The sequence below is a fragment of the Triturus cristatus genome, chromosome 1_2 (genome assembly GCF_964204655.1).
Source record: "Triturus cristatus chromosome 1_2, aTriCri1.1, whole genome shotgun sequence".
In the NCBI taxonomy this organism is placed as follows: domain Eukaryota; kingdom Metazoa; phylum Chordata; class Amphibia; order Caudata; family Salamandridae; genus Triturus; species Triturus cristatus.
Genome location: NC_140580.1, coordinates 222,423,408 through 222,441,597, shown reverse-complemented (window position 1 = coordinate 222,441,597; position 18,190 = coordinate 222,423,408). Strand labels below are relative to the sequence as shown.

The 18,190-nt window shown below is 47.1% G+C and overlaps 1 protein-coding gene across 10 annotated transcripts in view; it reads left to right on the top strand.

Annotated features, from left to right (window-relative positions):
- Positions 1-18,190, top strand: part of SEC24C (SEC24 homolog C, COPII component) — a 1,178,749-nt gene that overhangs the window by 787,365 nt on the left and 373,194 nt on the right. For all 10 annotated transcript variants that reach the window (XM_085603503.1, XM_085603507.1, XM_085603502.1 and 7 more), the window contains one exon: positions 10,085-10,223. In XM_085603503.1, the coding sequence (XP_085459629.1) occupies positions 10,085-10,223 (139 nt within the window). The remainder of the gene's footprint in view (positions 1-10,084; positions 10,224-18,190) is intronic.

The window sequence follows — 18,190 nt, the reverse complement described above, 5'->3', positions numbered from 1 at the left end:
TCTAAGTACTCCGACGTCATCCCGGCGATCACGACGCCGACGACGGACGTGGAGCCGCAGACAACGCCTAGCGACGCCCAAGGGTATTGCTGACAAATCTTTCCGGATCCAGCCTGATGCCTGGGGATATTCTAAGGTAAGGAATCTAACTAACTAATGTTTCTTACAGATATATCGTTACCAAAGGTAAGTAACTTGTTCATCACGCCCAGCAGTCCGAGCAACCAACTCCTAAAAAACTGACCGGAAAGAAATTCTGACTTTGTAAAAAATTCCTTAGCCCACTCCTAGTGCATGCTATTCTGCATGGGACTAAGTGAGCCTGATAGTCTGTCAGTATCGGCTTCTGGACAAAGATAACAATAGTTTGCAGAAAAAAGGGCCACTCTTGGCCAATCACAAGTTACACCTAATCGCCCAGGTCCTAATCTTTTTCCCTAATAGTCCTAATCGGACCCTGTATTGCACCCAGGGGCCAAGCATACCATCTCTATCACTCCCAGCGCAGTGGTCCAAGCAACAAACACCTCTCACTTCTTTCAGATGTCAACGGTGTAAAGAAACCGATGGTACTAAAACCTTTTTTGACTAAAAACAAATATGATTGTTCGGAGTTGTCACCTCAATCAGGATCGTTTTACCGCAAAAATAGCATCCTGAGAGCCATAAATGGCTATGCAATAAATATTCACATAAATATTCACCTTTCCTAGTGTACTGACTCTCGTAAAAAGGCGACTTCTGCAGAATCGCCTCCGAGGCTGCCTTACGACTGCTCAGCTAAGACATATAAAATAGATAATATGCCAGATTTCTCTGTCAGTGGCAGGGCACTCAGGTTATCTTTCTATGCTTCTCCTTAGTTTGCCTTATGCCTCACACTTTACTACAATTCCGATGTAGTCCCTTACCCTCTGTGAGGGCTGCTTAAGGATAGAAAGCTGCTTAAGGATAGAAAGCCGCTCCACAGATTCAGCAGAGCTGTTAATCAATTGCGGTGTCTGCTCGCCTTCCTTGATACTCAAATGTGACTCGGTCTGGGTGGGGTTTCCTTCATTTGGCTGCAGTCTGGTTCGAGTTACCAATCAGCTATAATCTTTCCCGCCAAAATGTTGCTTAAACATAAAATACCTTGAAAGAAACACGAGGCATTTGGCAAAACAGGAAAAGTTTATTTAATTAAACAGTGCGACTGGGACAACCGTTACAGGCGTAGGGTCAGAGGACTGTCTCAATGTACAATCGATCCGGACTTGGTTTTATACAATTCATTGAGTGCCATAAAATCTTTTTTTTGCTAAGGAATGTGACTAGTTGTCTTTTGAGCCATAAATTAATGTATTTGATGAGGAATCAAGGCGACCTTGAGAGGACACAATGCGGTCAGTGGGTAAGGCGTCCAGATGTTCAGCATGGGGAGTGCGTGATTACTGCGTGTGCTGTCCTGATTGGCTGTGTTCCTAAATCTTGTACCATCTGATTTTGTTATTTTGGGAACATGCGTACCTGCACGGCCATGTGTGTTTTATTGGGGCCAATCTCCCTGGGTCATTGTGGTGTTGCTGCACCTATCTGTGGGATCAATCTCGTATTTCGTGTTTGCATGTTTGTCTGCCGGCTACGTGCTACCCCACCTGTGACCTGTCAATCAGTGACCTCGGTCTGGGTCTCCGTGCCTGCCTCACTGGGTATTTGAGTCAGGGGTGACGTGGAGTTCATAATGGGAGAATCAAGTTTATGTTCTGTATGTTTGTGGCCTGCATGGTGCATGCATTGTGTGTATGTGTAAGTGAGCAGTAATTGAGGTCTTTGAGGTCCATTTTGGATGTCCCTATCCTGGCTTTGTGCACAAGATGGGATTTGATGTTTTCCCAGACAGGGGAAGTGTATTGATGACATTCCTAAATAGAGGAGACAAGACTCCTTTATTCATTTGGTTCGCTCTTTTGCTGATAGGGGCTGCTGATTAGTCTTCCTTAGCACTGCCAATTGGTAGATGGTGGGGTGAAGGATAGGAATGTAGACTCTGGTGTTAAAGGAGATTGGGACCCCTTAGATGAGGCTAGCCTTTTGTCTTTTCCATGATTCATCTTCAGTGTGTCTGATGACAGAAAGGCGCAGAAAGCTTGAACCTCTTTGTGCTGCCTTTGTGGGTGCTCCAGGGTGGAGACTACCCTACTGTGAGCAGCATGACTCTACATAAAGATTGTGTCTGGGGAGTATTCTGAAAAGAACACTTGAAAGGAGAACCACCCCAAGCTGGTTCTGAAAATGCAAATAGTGGATGCACATCTCCTGGCTGCTTTTAATGTGGGACCTACTTGTCATTCTAGTTTGAAGTTTTCTATGACCAGTGCTATGAGTGCTCTGCAGAGTACACAGAGGACTGCTGTGCAACCAGAACCTGACGACTTTCTGACCAGTTTCCATAGTGATGACAACACCTAAGTCTTGCCTTGCTGGAAGAAGCTGTTATTTTGACCTGAAGCACCTAGAAGCAAGCTGGCCTAATAAATGTGGACAGGACCTTGCCAGACCTGCAGGAAGTGTCACCTTCTAGGAGAAGTGACTGTTGAGGAGGAGTCAGGTGCAACGAGACCCAGTGCTGCTGATGTGTGCCATAGGAAGGACTAAAGAGGAAAGCACACAGCAGGTCACATTCTAGACCCCGTTTTTGTCAATCTAACATGGGCTATGATAGCTAGATTCTCTTAAAAGAGCATGAACCGCTCAGAGTGCTCTGTCTCTACTGACGTATTATGTCAGTGTGACCAGAAAGCCAGGCATACAAAAAGTTGGCGTGAAACACTTAAAGACGCTCTGTACTCCAAACCATGTCTGAGACTTTTACTCAACACATGACAACCCTTCTTTGAAAAGTCTTACACTGATGATGAATGGGCACAACTTATGCATTACCCTGATGGGGCCTACGTGAGGCCAGCTGAAATTCAGTTTAAGATCCTCATCATTGACACTGGTCCCCACATAAATTTCATTGGGCAATGCCACCCAATGTTCAGTGTTGGAGATGCATGTATTCTACTGCTTATATGGCACACATTTTGTGGTCCTGCCTGACACTACAACCTTACTGGGACCAAATTTGACTTAAACTGCAGAAAGTAAGTGACCTACATATAACACACTCCACAGAAATTGCTCTTCTCCTTGACACGAACGACATTGAAGGCATGAACAAGAAGAGGTGATTGGACTCTTGTAGGAAGCTGGCTCTGTATATAATATACCAAAGTAAGGTATAATGTCCAGGGGATCCCCAAAGGTAGGCAGTGGTAAAAGTAGATAAAAACTTTGTGAAAAAGGTCAGTAATGCAACATTCCCAGCCGAGCCCAAGAAATGAAAAGCACTCCTGCCTTTCCTAGAACAGACAAGAGACCACGCCCCCTTTTTGATCAAAGGGAGCGCGAGAAGGAGGAGCAGCGTTCGAACCAGAAAGCATGCAAGGGCAGCTATGGAGAGAACGCAGAGAAGGAGGAAGACTCGAACAGTTGGGAGTTGGGGAAGACGACCGTGGCATCGGAAGACAAGCGACCAAGAGAACTTTCTGTCGACATCTGGAATAAGCCATGGGGGTACAGGAGTGTACCACAGAGACCAAAGCTGAGGACCTTGGAGGAGAGTCGTTCTACTGCGCAGCAGCGACTCCATCAACCAGAGAAGTGCCAGCGAACCGAGCAGTGCGTTAGACGCCGCAGATTCCAACACCATGACCCAGGGCATGGGTCATGGTCAAAGGCAAGTACCAGAGAATACCAGGAACTTTTAGTGGGGCACCAGGGAGTGACGGCACATAACGAATTTTGGCGGTGCATGTGTGTTTGGATAGTGTTCTCACAGAACCTCTCCTCCACCACAAAACTCCCCCCACTGTGAAATAATTATCTGCCCAGGTCAAGGTGGCACATGGTTGAACATCACCTAAAGGAACGACTCTGTTAATTCCTTGTTTTTGTTATTGTTATTGTTCTTTTTCTTTACAACAAACAAATGATGGACGGAATGCTGACAATGCAGACATTCTCCCCCAGTCAAGAGATCTGGGTTAAATCCATCGTTATTTTGCCCACTACCCCACCCCAGTTCAGACATGACCATATGCAAATCAGTCTTGACCCTGTGCCTCATGGGAACAGTCCAGTCCGAACTGCCAAGCCATGTCTTCCCTGGACCGGAATCAAGCATCCTAGGACCGGTTTCTGGCTATCATTTGTTTGTTGTAACGCTTTTCGCCCTAAGTGAGATGGGTATGCCCAGACGTGGGTCCCGTGCTCACTACGCCACTGGAGTCAAGCTATCCTGGCTGATGACGGCTGATAGCCAGAAACCGGTCCTAGGATGCTTGATTCCGGTCCAGGGAAGACGTGGCTTGGCAGTTCGGGCTGGACTGTTCCCATGAGGCACAGGGTCAAGACTGATTTGCATATTGCCATGTCTAAACTGGGGTGGTGTAGTGGGCAAAATAACGATGGATTTAACCCAGATCTCTTGACTGGGGGAGAATGTCTGCATTGTCAGCATTCCGTCCATCATTTGTTTGTTGTACCGCTTTTCGCCCTAAGTGGGATGGGTATTCCCAGACGTGGGACCCGTGCTCACTACGCCACTGGAGTCAAGCTATCCTGGCTGATGACGGCTGATAGCCAGAAACCGGTCCTAGGATGCTTGATTCCGGTCCAGGGAAGACATGGCTTGGCAGTTCGGGCTGGACTGTTCCCATGAGGCACAGGGTCAAGACTGATTTGCATATGGCCATGTCTAAACTGGGGTGGTGTAGTGGGCAAAAGAACGATGGATTTAACCCAGATCTCTTGACTGGGGGAGAATGTCTGCATTGTCAGCATTCCGTCCATCATTTGTTTGTTGTAACGCTTTTCGCCCTAAGTGGGATGGGTATTCCCAGACGTGGGACCCGTGCTCACTACGCCACTGGAGTCAAGCTATCCTGGCTGATGACGGCTGATAGCCAGAAACCGGTCCTAGGATGCTTGATTCCGGTCCAGGGAAGACATGGCTTGGCAGTTCGGGCTGGACTGTTCCCATGAGGCACAGGGTCAAGACTGATTTGCATATGGCCATGTCTAAACTGGGGTGGTGTAGTGGGCAAAAGAACGATGGATTTAACCCAGATCTCTTGACTGGGGGAGAATGTCTGCATTGTCAGCATTCCGTCCATCATTTGTTTGTTGTAACGCTTTTCGCCCTAAGTGGGATGGGTATTCCCAGACGTGGGACCCGTGCTCACTACGCCACTGGAGTCAAGCTATCCTGGCTGATGACGGCTGATAGCCAGAAACCGGTCCTAGGATGCTTGATTCCGGTCCAGGGAAGACATGGCTTGGCAGTTCGGGCTGGACTGTTCCCATGAGGCACAGGGTCAAGACTGATTTGCATATGGCCATGTCTAAACTGGGGTGGTGTAGTGGGCAAAAGAACAATGGATTTAACCCAGATCTCTTGACTGGGGGAGAATGTCTGCATTGTCAGCATTCCGTCCATCATTTGTTTGTTGTAACATTGTTCTTTTTCTTGTCATACATTCCTTTGAGCACCCTGAGAAATGTGACGCGTTTGAAGAGAGATAAGGCAAGTCCCTGCCAAGCACAGACATCCAAAGACGAGATTGAACTCAACTCTAGATTTATATACCTATTGTTTTCTATACCCAAGAAAACCTTATTTGTTCGAACACCAAAGACGGCGTGAACTGGTTCTACACTTTACTACAACTTTACCTGTGGAAGTGTGGGCGAGCATTAAGGCTTTATCAGAGGGTAGTGTTAAGCATTTATTGTACACACTCGGGCAAGAAATGATGTCACACACTCAAAGACTGAACTCAGACCAATTTGTTTGTATACAAAAATTATTTAGTTGTATTTTATTTCTAGAACCAAACCAAGCCTGGTATAGGTATGTAATAGTACTTTCTAAGAATAATGCAGTTAAATACAGTTTGAATGAAATTGAATGCAATTGGATTGGTTGCATGCAAGTCACTTGTTCATAAAACAGTTGGAATTACTTTTCAGTTACTATTGATTACTTTATAAGTTACTTTTCAGATTACTTTTTAAGTTAATTTTTCTATTTAGTGTGATATGCCAGATATCAAACTCAGACATTTCCTAAATAAAAGGTGAGTAAATCAGTTTTGGTAAATATACAGTTTCTTATGTTTCACACAATTCTCCAACTCCACACTTGGATAATTTTTCATAGAAAAGCAGTCAATGCAGTCTTTTGGGAGGAAATTAAGTTATCGGTTTAAAAGTAAGTACTTCGTTTTGGGAGTTGGTATTCTATGGTTAGAACGAGGTTTCCCTCACCATAAATGCATTCACAAAGCACCCTTAGCGACTTTAGGGCGGCCGGGTGCAGAGTGCTTAGGCCCAATGTTATCCAATGAGGGATAGGGGGCCTCCGGTTGGTGGCTGCTCACGAGCGGCCACAAGGTTGTGGGAGCAAAGCTCCTGGACATAAACTCAGGACAAAGGGTGATTCAAGTTAGCACACAAAGCTCACCCACAGCCGCACAGGGGTGGCTGTGTGCAGGCAGCTGTTTTGGCGTTGGATGCCCTGTTGTTTTCAATGAGAGTTGCGGGTTTTGGATTTTGGCTGCAGGCTCGGTCCTGGAAGTCTTCTGGGAGGAACCAACAGCTGGGCACATATGTTAAAGGGCGCGGGGATGTAGATGCACCTCAGGTCCTCTTCTCCAGGGCGTAGGGCGGCTGGATGCAGGGGTGTCTTTTGAGTTCGGATTTCACCTTACTAGGCCACTCGCGGGGGGGGGGGCTCCGTGCAGAGGCTGCAGATGACATCTGGGAGTCCTGGAGGGGACAACCCATGGTAGACTCGGACTCTGGAGTGCTGGGGGACCTCGCTGGGACTTGTGGGCAACTCGTACTCTGGCCGTAGGCATCGGGTGCGGCGGTGGTTCCAGGCATAGGGTTTCTTTGTCCTCAAAAGGCTCAGTCTTTCTTTAGTGTTACTTTTTAACAGAGCTGCTGTTCACAGGAGATCCGAACTTTGTTGAAGGCAGTCAGTCCTCCCAGGGGTTCTTGAGGTCCCTGGCTGCTGTGCAAGGCGGTTTTTGTCGCAGGATCTCTGAAAACTGCAGACGGGCCGGTAGGGCTGGGGCCAAGTCAGTTCTCTGCAGTCTCCTCTGCTGGGCGTCTTCTTTAATCCTTTTTCTTCATAAGTTGGGTGAATCTGTCTTCTTGGTTCAGGGCTGCCCCCTAAATCCTTATTTAAGGGGCGTTTTTAGGGATCTCGAGGTGACCTTAGGGTGCCTACTCCATTGGTCTGCTTACCCTACGTGGGGGAGTGGGCACAATCCCTAACACTGTTTGGAGAGTGCTTGCCATCTACAAGATAGCGGGCACTGACAAGTGGGCTTCACTTTGCTTCCGCCACCTGAGTGGTGGGGTTGGCAGAGGTGGGCACACCTTCTGGGCTGGTCTAATTGTTCCCGCCTATCTTCCTGCTGAAAAAGAGGAGAGACATGAAAGGGGCCTGCTCCTGATATCACAAGAGGCTGTTGGTTGTGTTACAAAGGTGGCAACGCCTTTGTGGCTCCCCTACCTCAGATGGCTCTTCAGGACGTGGCGGAGATGAGATCACCTCCGCCCATGAAAGGTTTTGTTCCTGGGCTTAGAGAGCAATGGCTCCCACTCCAGGGGCCCAGAAACATGTCTCGTGTTGGCAGGCTGGTGTTAACTAGTCGGGGAACCCACCAGAGGCTGGTCGTTTTTCAGGGCGCATCTCTAAGATGCCCTCTGAGTGCATTGTATAATAAATCCCACACTTGCATCAGTGTGGATTTATTATGCTAAGACGTCTGCTACCAAACTTTCCAGAATTCAGTAAAGCCATTATGGTGCTGTTGAGTTCGTAATGACAAACTCCCAGACCATATACTCTTTTTATGGCTTTACTGCACTTACAATGTCTAAGAATGGACTTGGACATTGTATGGGTACAGTGTTCATGCAACTGCACCATCACCAGTGGAATCTTACCTATACCATAGGCAGTGGGTTGCAGGCATGACACACAGGTATGTGTGCCATGTCAACTCTTTACTTTTCTCTGCACCGAAACACGCAGCTTGCAATGGCAGTGTACGTGTTAAGGTACGGAACCTCTAAGGGTGGCACAATATGTGTTGCAGCCCTTGGAGGCCTTCCCTGGTCACAGTGCTCTTGGTACCCATGGTACCTTTCACAAGGGACGTACATGTGACCAGAGAGGTGCCAATTGAGGATACAAAGGTACGGTTTGGGAAAAGAACACAGGCCCTGGGAACCGGATTGGCAGGGCCCCAAAGCACATCAAGTCAAAGTGCATCAGAAATCTGGCAAAAATTGGGGGGGGGCTACTGCAGCAGAAACTCAGCTTCCTACAACTCTTTTGACTGGCAGTGGCAAAATTATGCTTTCTTAGGCACTATAAGTCTGCCCCTTCCCCTCCAGTCTGGATGAATGGCTTGAAGGTCTGGCCATAATGGCCTCCCATGAGCTTCTTATCTATAAACCGGAAGACAAGTTAACTAGGTTTGAAGAGATATGGGGACCATTTTTGAGGCTCTGAACTGAATCATCCGATTGGGCACAAAACACTGTGTATGATACCTCCGGCCCACAAACGTAGTGAACACTGCTTTATCTATAAGAAGACTATGGGTCTTACAAGTGAGCCTACAATATTTTCCTATTCATGATCTAAAAGTTAGGCTCCCTCTCTTGTCTTTGCTCTGCCACAGCGATAACCATAAATCCAGTGTATACTGGATGTAGTCTGACTAGTGGAAATAAATGATGAGTTAGACGTTAACGGAGAAGTATAATGCTATAACACAGGTATCAATTTGTAATGTTAATTACTTTATATTTCCTATTGTTTTGTGCTGTTTAATGAGAAGGTGTGACTGTTTAGGAGTAATGACTGTTGAGGAGGAGCCAGGCACACCAAGAGCCAAGGCTGATGATGTGTGCCAGAGGAAGGACTAAAGAGGAGAGGATTGAGCAGGTCACATTCTACACCACATTTTGTCAGTCTTTCATGGACCAAGATATCTGGAATCTCTTAAGAGAACATCAACCTCTATAAGAGTGCCCTTTATTTGCTGACGTGTTAGGTCAGTGTCACCAGGGCTGCCACTTCTGTGTACCATGGATTCCAGAAACACCCACTCTTCCATAGCGATAACCATAGATCCAGTGTGCACTGGGTGTAGTCTGACTAGTAGAAATTTATGATTAGTTGGAATTTAATAGAGCAGTATAATGCTATATCATGTGTATCTGTAATTTTTATTACTTTATAATTCCTATTGTTTTGTGCTATTTATTGAGCCTCTAAACTTGTAATCTCAATAAACAAATTAAGAAAAGAAAGCAATACAGCCCAGCTGTAGGAGCCACAGTTCACTGTGGTTGTGGTAGAGCCAGAACTTTGTCCTGCCCAAATCTCCCATCACCTGACACAAGGTGGCCTAGACAAGTGCACCTATCAGGGAAAAATAATGAAAAGGCCTGGTAATTCTCCATATCCAGAGCCCCCCTTTTTACTGCTAGTTCGAAATAGCTCAATGATAGCTTTGTTGCTTTCCTGCCTCACCACATTTTTTTGCTAGCAACCTATTATAATAATTTGTGTTTCACAGTTCACTTTAAATGTTTTTCTACCACATGATTCTCTATTTGAAAAACAAAGGAGAAATAATACTAAACGCTAAAACATATTATATAGAACTTGCTGTTAGAAGCCACGCATTCTTATTATGAATTTAGCACCAGTAACAGCAGTGCATGTTTTTCAGTCACATCTTGTGTAAAAATACAGGAAACAGGTTGTTTCAGTCCATAGTCTGTTGCTTTTAGAGGCCACACTATCTTTCCTTCCTACTGTTGCGACTCATCCCTTGACAGCCCTGCAAAATGTTGGTGTAACATGTCAACAGTTGGTGTTGCAATTTATGTAATGATATTAATACCAGCCGTTTACATATCAAGATCTCTGACCTTCTATCCTGTTTGTTGCCTTCTTTTTCCCATGCAGTGTGCTGTGCTATACACAAGTTGTGGAGGGCAACGTCGACTTCGTATCCACAACCTCTCCCTGAACTGCTGTACTCAACTGGCTGATCTGTATCGGAATTGTGAGACTGACACACTCATCAATTATTTCGCCAAATTTGGTATGGAAATAGAGTATTGAAAATACTTATATTTTAATGCTTAACAAGGTTGATCCTCTTAGCAGTGTCCAAGGCCAACTTATAGTGACTTTAATATATTGTTGGGTTTCGGAACTTTATTAATGCTTTTAAACTCAGTGCAGGACTATTAATTGCTTTTGTCAGACTGGCAAAAAGAGGGGTTTGACCTAGTCTCTAGAACCTATTGTTGTAGATTGCATACTGTGCATTCTTCCACCTTCTAGTGTTGGATTCAGAGTGCTGCAATTTGTCTTTCTTTGTTTTTTCTTCTAAGACTTTGTTTTGGTCATGAGCGTGCAAATAATGACAAGATACAGACTTCAAGGTATAATGGGGGGGGGGGGGGTGGAACGGGTCCACCATCTGGTTGAAACTGCTTGGCTGGCTTCTTATAGATATTGCACAACAAGGCAAAATCAGACACTGCCAAAACAATTAGTGTCAGTGATTCATGGGAGCATCGGAAGACGGGATAAGTTGCAATTCATAGACTGCTGATTCCACGGTTTGTTTGCTTACCTACCAATTTCTATGTCTATGCCTTCCAAGGCCTTTTTTGTCCATTGCGTCCCAGCAATGTCGTAGACTCTCACCATTTTAAGGTCTGCTCCCCTGTTGCCATGAGAGCACAAACCAATTTAAACGTTCAAGTTGTAAACTCTTTAGATCCAAAAAGATTGTTTGCCAGCTTAGCGAAAGATGTTGGGCTCTATGTGCTGCCATTGAACATCAGAAAATGAGAAACAAAGTGATGAAGTACACAATGCAGCCAGAGTGATCGCCTATTGATGAAATTCATTTAAGTATTTCTGCCTTATTTTTCACCCACTGTTCCACTCTAGACAGAGACCAGCCGGAATGAATAGTCCTGCCTGAACTGCTACACCAGTCATTCTTTTCCAGTCTTGTGGTCCTTTACAGTTACATCCTGTGGTTACAGAATGTATTTCATACAGTTCCATCCTGTGGTTGCAAACTAGCCTTTGTTTGTCATGCCCTTCATTTCCACTGCCGTTGCCTCTTAGGGGGGGCACGGCGAGACGTCGCAACGGCGTCTGAACAACGTCGACGACCCCTGAAGAGGACTCGTTGGCCCGGTGTCGGACCGGCGTTGACTTGACATCCACAAAGGCAGGAGCCTGCGGGAAGGAACGATGTCGACTGGGAGGTGAGCTCCACGCTGCAGCCGCATCCAGCGACGATGCAGGGAATCCCACAGGACTGTACAAAGACGTATCAGGAGGACTGTACGTCCTAGTGGGATGCCTCTTCGGGTCGTGTCCTGACGTAGCAGCGACCCCAGAACCAGAGTCAAGGCACTCTGTTGGTGCCGAAGGCATGCCAGGGAGAGGGGGTGACCCAAAGATGGCCTGCAGAGCCCTGGAAAAGGCCTCCATCTGGGTCCGAGTTGCCCCAGCACCAGGAAACGGTGGGTAGGCGGGGGCCGACTCCTGAGGGCCTGTGTCCGGTGAAGACCGGGAGCAGCAGGCCCTGGCGTCATGCTTGTGTGAGGTCGATGACCTCCGTGACTTCTTCCGGTGCTTACCTGAGGCAGGCGAGCTACATTCACGGGAACAACTCTGGGACCTGCCCCGAACAGGACCCTCGACGTGGGAGGAAGAACTGTGCCGTTTGGATCCTTCTGCTGGAGACGGAAGCCAGCGCCGCGAGGATTCCGACCGGGACAACGGGGCAGACATCAATTTCATCAGTTCCCGCATGGACTTCGGCTTCAGCTGCCGGCAGGCATCGCACTCGACGGAATCATGGTGCTCGCTCAAGCACCACATCCAGATCTCGTGTGGATCCGTCGCCGACATCTGCCGCGAACAAAACGCACACGACTTGAAGCCCGCAGCCATCGGCACACTGTTCCAGACGCGAAAAGGCATCGTGAAGGCCTGAAAACAAAACAGGCCAGAGGAACGGCTTCTCCCAGATCTGCGTTGGTATGGAAAAGAAGAACCCCCCCCCACTACCACCACCCATCCCGGCGTGCTGAGGTACTGCTGGGGGAAATGTTTTCCGCATCCAGTCTGACGCCTGGGGAAGATTCTAAGTTAAGGAAACTGCTGCTAGACTGTGTCTCTACCAGATACATACTTACCACATACTTACCGAAGGAAGGTAAACTGTTCAACACCCTTATGACCAATACCCTTACCCACTCCTAAACCTTAAAACACCCTTAACACTCAATACCCCCATGCATTTTCCCACAGGGATTTGAGTAACCCTGGGTGTTGAACTCCTCTCTGTTTGCAGAGTTTTCCATGCTTCACGGAGCACGTGGCGTTCCCAAAAACTCAGCTCCGTGGAGTGGAGTTTATTCCTTGCTTGAGCTAGTCAACGTCAAGTTGGCGAACGAGGAAAATGTACCTTCTAGCGAGATTTTTCCTTGCTCGCGCTCGCCACGGTCTAGTTGGCGAGCGAGGTAAATCAACCTCCTGGCAAGATTTCACAATGTGGGCGATCGGATTTCTCAATGCAAGTGGTCACGGCAGCTCGCAACCACTCCCATTGAAAAACTTTCCATTTGTGTTGAGAAAGTTGCTGCTTCTGCTTGAGTAGAAAATCTACTTGAGCAGCTGAAAGGAAGCTGCACCCTCTTGTGCTGAGCATGATGCTATTCGTGATGATTTTACAGCATGTGACAAACACCTGGCGCTCAAAATCACCGCGAACAGCATGACCCTAACGCACTCAGCCGCTCGCGGAACTCTGCGTAGCGTGGCAGAGGTTTTTTGTCACTTCGCGGAGTTCCGTATTGGGCAGAAAGCTAGATCTTGGTTCAGAAAGAGTGCTTTTTGTAATTTAGTCTAAATCCGTTCAGTTGTTTTGGAGTTATTAAAGAAAAAAGATTGTGTCTCTAGGGGCAGGCGCCAACAGCAATACCATGATTGGCTGGCCGCAACCTGAAAGGAAAGTTGCGGCCGCCATTTTGTATATCGGGATATACGCCGGGATCAACAAATTTCTGCTCCGCAAGCTGCAGACCATACAGATCACCGCAGCCAGACTCGTCCTTGGCATCCCCCGACACGAACACATCCCCCCACACCTGCAAGGCCTCCACTGGCTCCCTGTCGAGAAGAGAGTAACTTTCAAGATACTCACCCACGCATACAAATACCTTCACAACATCGGACCCCAATATCTCAATGAAAGAATCGCCTTCCATGCACCCAAGAGAAACCTCAGATCCGACGACCTCGCCCTTGTCGAAACCCCGCACATCTGCAGAGCCAGAAAAGGTGGAAGAGCCTTCTTCTATGTCGCAGCAAAGACCTGGAATGAGCTGCCGATTAACAACAGACATGCACCCATTGGCTCTTCGACTGACTGGCGCTGCAAGCTCCCCCTACCAGCGCCTTGAGACCATCACAGGTGAGTAGCGCGCTTCACAATTCCCTGATTGAGTGATTGACTCTTGTGGGGTTAAAATAAAGCTTAAAAGTAATAGAAGAAGTTAGGGTAGAGGTACCGTGAGCTCATGGGAATGATGGAGGGGGATCTGTGAGCGACCCCTCCTGTGCAAGAAATTGCCCAAAAACCTTTTTAACACGCACGCAGATCCACTGCATCACTCAGTGTGGCCCTCCATATGATACGCAGATCCAGACACCAATTAAAAAATAAATACATCCACTTACAGACCAACTTGCGCATGCTCACACACCCATACGCACACCCGCTTACACACTTATACAGTCACTCACATACCCATACGGTCACTGATGAATCCACCCAGAGAACAGCTTCTCCCACACCCACTCATATACCCACCCACCCACACTCATATACCCACCCACCCACACTCATATACCCACCCACACTCATATACCCACCCACACTCACATACCCACCCACACTCACATACCCACCCACACTCACATACCCACCCACACTCACATACCCACCCACACTCACATACCCACCCACACTCACATACCCACCCACACTCACATACCCACCCACACACCCACCCACACACCCACCCACACTCGCATACCCACCCACACTCACATACCCACCCACACTCACATACCCACACACATACCCACCCACACTCTCACACACCCACCCACACTCTCACACACCCACCCACACTCTCACACACCCACCCACACTCTCACACACCCACCCACACTCTCACACACCCACCCACACTCTCACACTCTTCCACAGAGCCACTCAAACACTCATACAGCCACTCACACACCCACTCAGACCCACAAAACCACTCGCACATCCATTCACAGACCCACACACCCGCTCACGCACCCATAGAGCCACTCACCCACCCCTCAGACACAGAGAACCACTCACATCCCCTCTCTCACACACACTCACACCCCCCACTCACACACTCATACAGCCACTGTCACACCTACTCACATACCCACACAAGTACTCAGTCTCTCACATACCCCACGCACACACACATACAGCCTGACACCCACTCACAGACCCACAAAAACAGTCACCCACACACCTATTCACAACCACTCACAATCCCATTCACATGCATACAATCACACACACACGCTCACAGACCCACAAAACCACTCACAGCCACTCCTACAGACCCCCAAAGCAACTACACATCCACTCACAGACCTACACAGCCACTTATACACCACTCACACAGCCATAAAGCCACTCACACCCCCACTCGGACCCACACAGCCGCTGACACAGACTCTCACAATCTGACCCAACCATCCACCCACCCACCCACACTCACACCCACCCACCCTCGCACCCACCCACCCTCGCACCCACCCACCCTCGCACCCACCCACCCTCGCACCCACCCACACTCACACCCACCCACACCCACACTCACACCCACCCACCCACCCACCCACCCACCCACACCCACACTCACACCCACCCACCCACCCACCCACCCACCCACCCACCCACCCACCCACCCACCCACACACCCACCCACACACCCACACACCCACCCACCCACCCACACACCCACCCACACACACACCCATACAGCCACTCACACACCCATACAGCCACTCACAGAACCACAAAACCACTCATACACCCACACAGCCACTAACCCATGTGCCCCCCATTCAAAATGTGCTGGGCCCAGGGGATAGGAGCCCCAAGGCCGATATCTGCCCGAGGAGGGTGCCTGGAAGTCCCATTCCCATTAAATATGATAGCGGGGGATGGGGTCCCTGGACCTGAAATTGGTTTTGGGGTGGCACTTGTCCTGCTTCCCCTTAAATATGTTTTCAGGCTCCAGGGGTTAGGGTCCCCAGGGTATAAAGCAGCCCAGGGAGAGGGGCCTGTGCCCCCTCCTAAAAACAAATGCACCAAAAGAAGGGGTTCCCTGGAGCAAAGTGGCCCGGGAAAGAAGCCTGTGGGTTGGCCACAGTGCCTGGTTACAGGCCTGTCCTTGTGGCCTCCCAAAGGCCATGCTCAGCGACTGTTGGATTAACGTCTGGTCATTAAATATTATTTTGTGTTAAAAAAACGCTTGGAAATGCCCTGAAAAAAACAAATTTTACAGGGATAGTATAGTTAGGAAATAACATTAGAAAAATGTAGAAACTCACTGAAAAAAACAAAGGTTACAGGGACGTTATGGTTAGGTTCCGAATTTTTATGCACAAAACCATAGAAATTCAGCAGTTGTAGTTATCTCAAACTATAACTTATGTCCTAAGGTAACTATAACTTGTGCCCTTGCCATGCACTGCTAATTACCCCAAATATTACATCAGTCATGACATCTTCTATGACATGATTCATAATATCACTGCAATACTCTCAATAAAGTTATTGATGGAAAAACTGTGCATGGCGGGTGCGCGAGTTATTGTTACCTTAGAGCACGAGAAATAGTTCCTTGACATGACTAGAACTGCTGAATTTCTATTGTTTTATGGGTGTAAAATTTGAACCTAACTGTAACGTCCCCTTAACCTTTGCTTTTGTGTGGGAATTTCTAAGGTTTTTTAATTCTATATCCCAACTATAGCATCCCTGCAACCTTTGTTTTTTTCAGTGAATATATATATATATATTTGTGTGTATGTGTGTATATATATATATATATATATATATATATATATATATATATACACACACACACACACACACACACACACACACACACACACACACACACACACACACACACACACACAAATACCCCTTAAATATTCTTACCTTGCCTTGTAAAGGCAATGCGTGGTAAAGGGTGCATGGTAATGGCATTGCGTGGTTGCGACCATATGATAAAGACTGTTTCCCCTTTGACAACTTCTAAATTTCTACCACGGTGTGCTAAGGACTCATGTACCTGCAGAAAACTACTAGATTCAAGACTTTGAGTTGAATTGACCTTTATTTATTATAGTTGTTTAAAACCATTTACAAAATTCATATTTAAGATTCAGATTCCATAAAATCACATCCAGTTTTTTTATAAATATGTAGTGCTTGATTTTTTTTTTTAATACGAGATAAAAAATTAAGAGGCTGGTAAAGTCTTCTTGGTCACATTGTCCTTGGCTTGTATACTTCTTTCATCTCAATCGGCCATGAAGGTTCCCTCTGCGCGTACATCTTCCATTTTGTTGTCTACCATAGTTAGAAACTTCACTAATTTGCAGTTTAACTGCGGGTCTTCAGAGTTAAAGCACGCTATTACAGCTTGCCGTCGTTTGTGAATCCCACGGGCTTTAAATTCAGGTTTAAGTAAATGCACCCTTTCTTGCTTTAGATGCAGACAAGTACAAATCAAGTGTGCCATGTCCTCTAACTGTTTCTACACATACGACAATTAGATGTGGTTTGCCCCCTCTGCCATGGTGGGAGGTGCAGGATGGATGGCAGCTTTCCTAGCCTGTGTTTGAGGAATTTTTCTTTTATGCACTAAGAGTACCCCAAGCTGAAATAAGATTGTAAGCCGAGTGTTTTGTAGCTACTGACCGTCATCCATGCATGGCACAGTTTTGCAAAGGCTGCTTTGTCGTCATCCATGCATGGCACAGTTTTGCAAAGGCTGCTTTGTCATCTATTAGCAGAGGGTCTTTCATTGTCCTGCGTACTACTTTTTTGAAGAGTGCGTGTGAGGTTATGTCATGTCCCAGAGCTCGGAAAGCCCTGCTGTTGCTAGGCTGCTTTTTAGATAGTTCCCGGCCTGCCTTTGTGAGCTAAGCTGTAATTCCTTCCATAATGAATGGTTTAGGGAGTACTCAGAGGCATCCCTTAATTTGTGCCAGCATGTTAGGTAAGCTCCCTGTCATGCTAGCTGTGGATTGGTGAGTCCAAATTCCAGTCTTATCTAGGCCAGCGATGCATAAGTTGGTATGTTGAAAAGGATCCTGTAAGCTCCGATAATAGTGCTGTCTAGAGTTTTAAGAATCTCTCCTTCTCAGAATAATGATTCCATATGAGATGGTTGGTAAGATTTTTGCTTGAACAGCCTGAAGTAAAGGAGAGAGTCTGGGACCTGTCAGCTTAGTTTTTAGTTGTTTCAGGGTTGTTGCTAAGCCCAAGCCTTTTCTTCTGATTGATTCGAGCTGGTTAATAAATTTATAGACACAGTTTTCGTTTTGTCCCAATTTACTTCCAGGAAATTTTCTTTAGCATAGCTGTCTAGTGCATTCGGGAGGTGCTGCAATCCTACTTTTGTGTGGCTAATCAGGACCACATCGTCCACATAGAGTATGCTGGACAAGGCCTTGTTTCCCATCCTTGGGGCATGTGCATTGGATATGTTTAAGGATTGTCAGGTCTGCCACATATAGTTTGAATAGGGTTGGTGCGAGCACACAACCCTGTTTGAGTGTTAGTTGTGTGGATACTTCTCGATAGATGACTTCCATTTCCTAATTTAATCTTCACCCAGGTACTAGTGTGTAGTTGTATTATCATTTCCAGGAGAGAGCTCTGGATATTCCAACCTG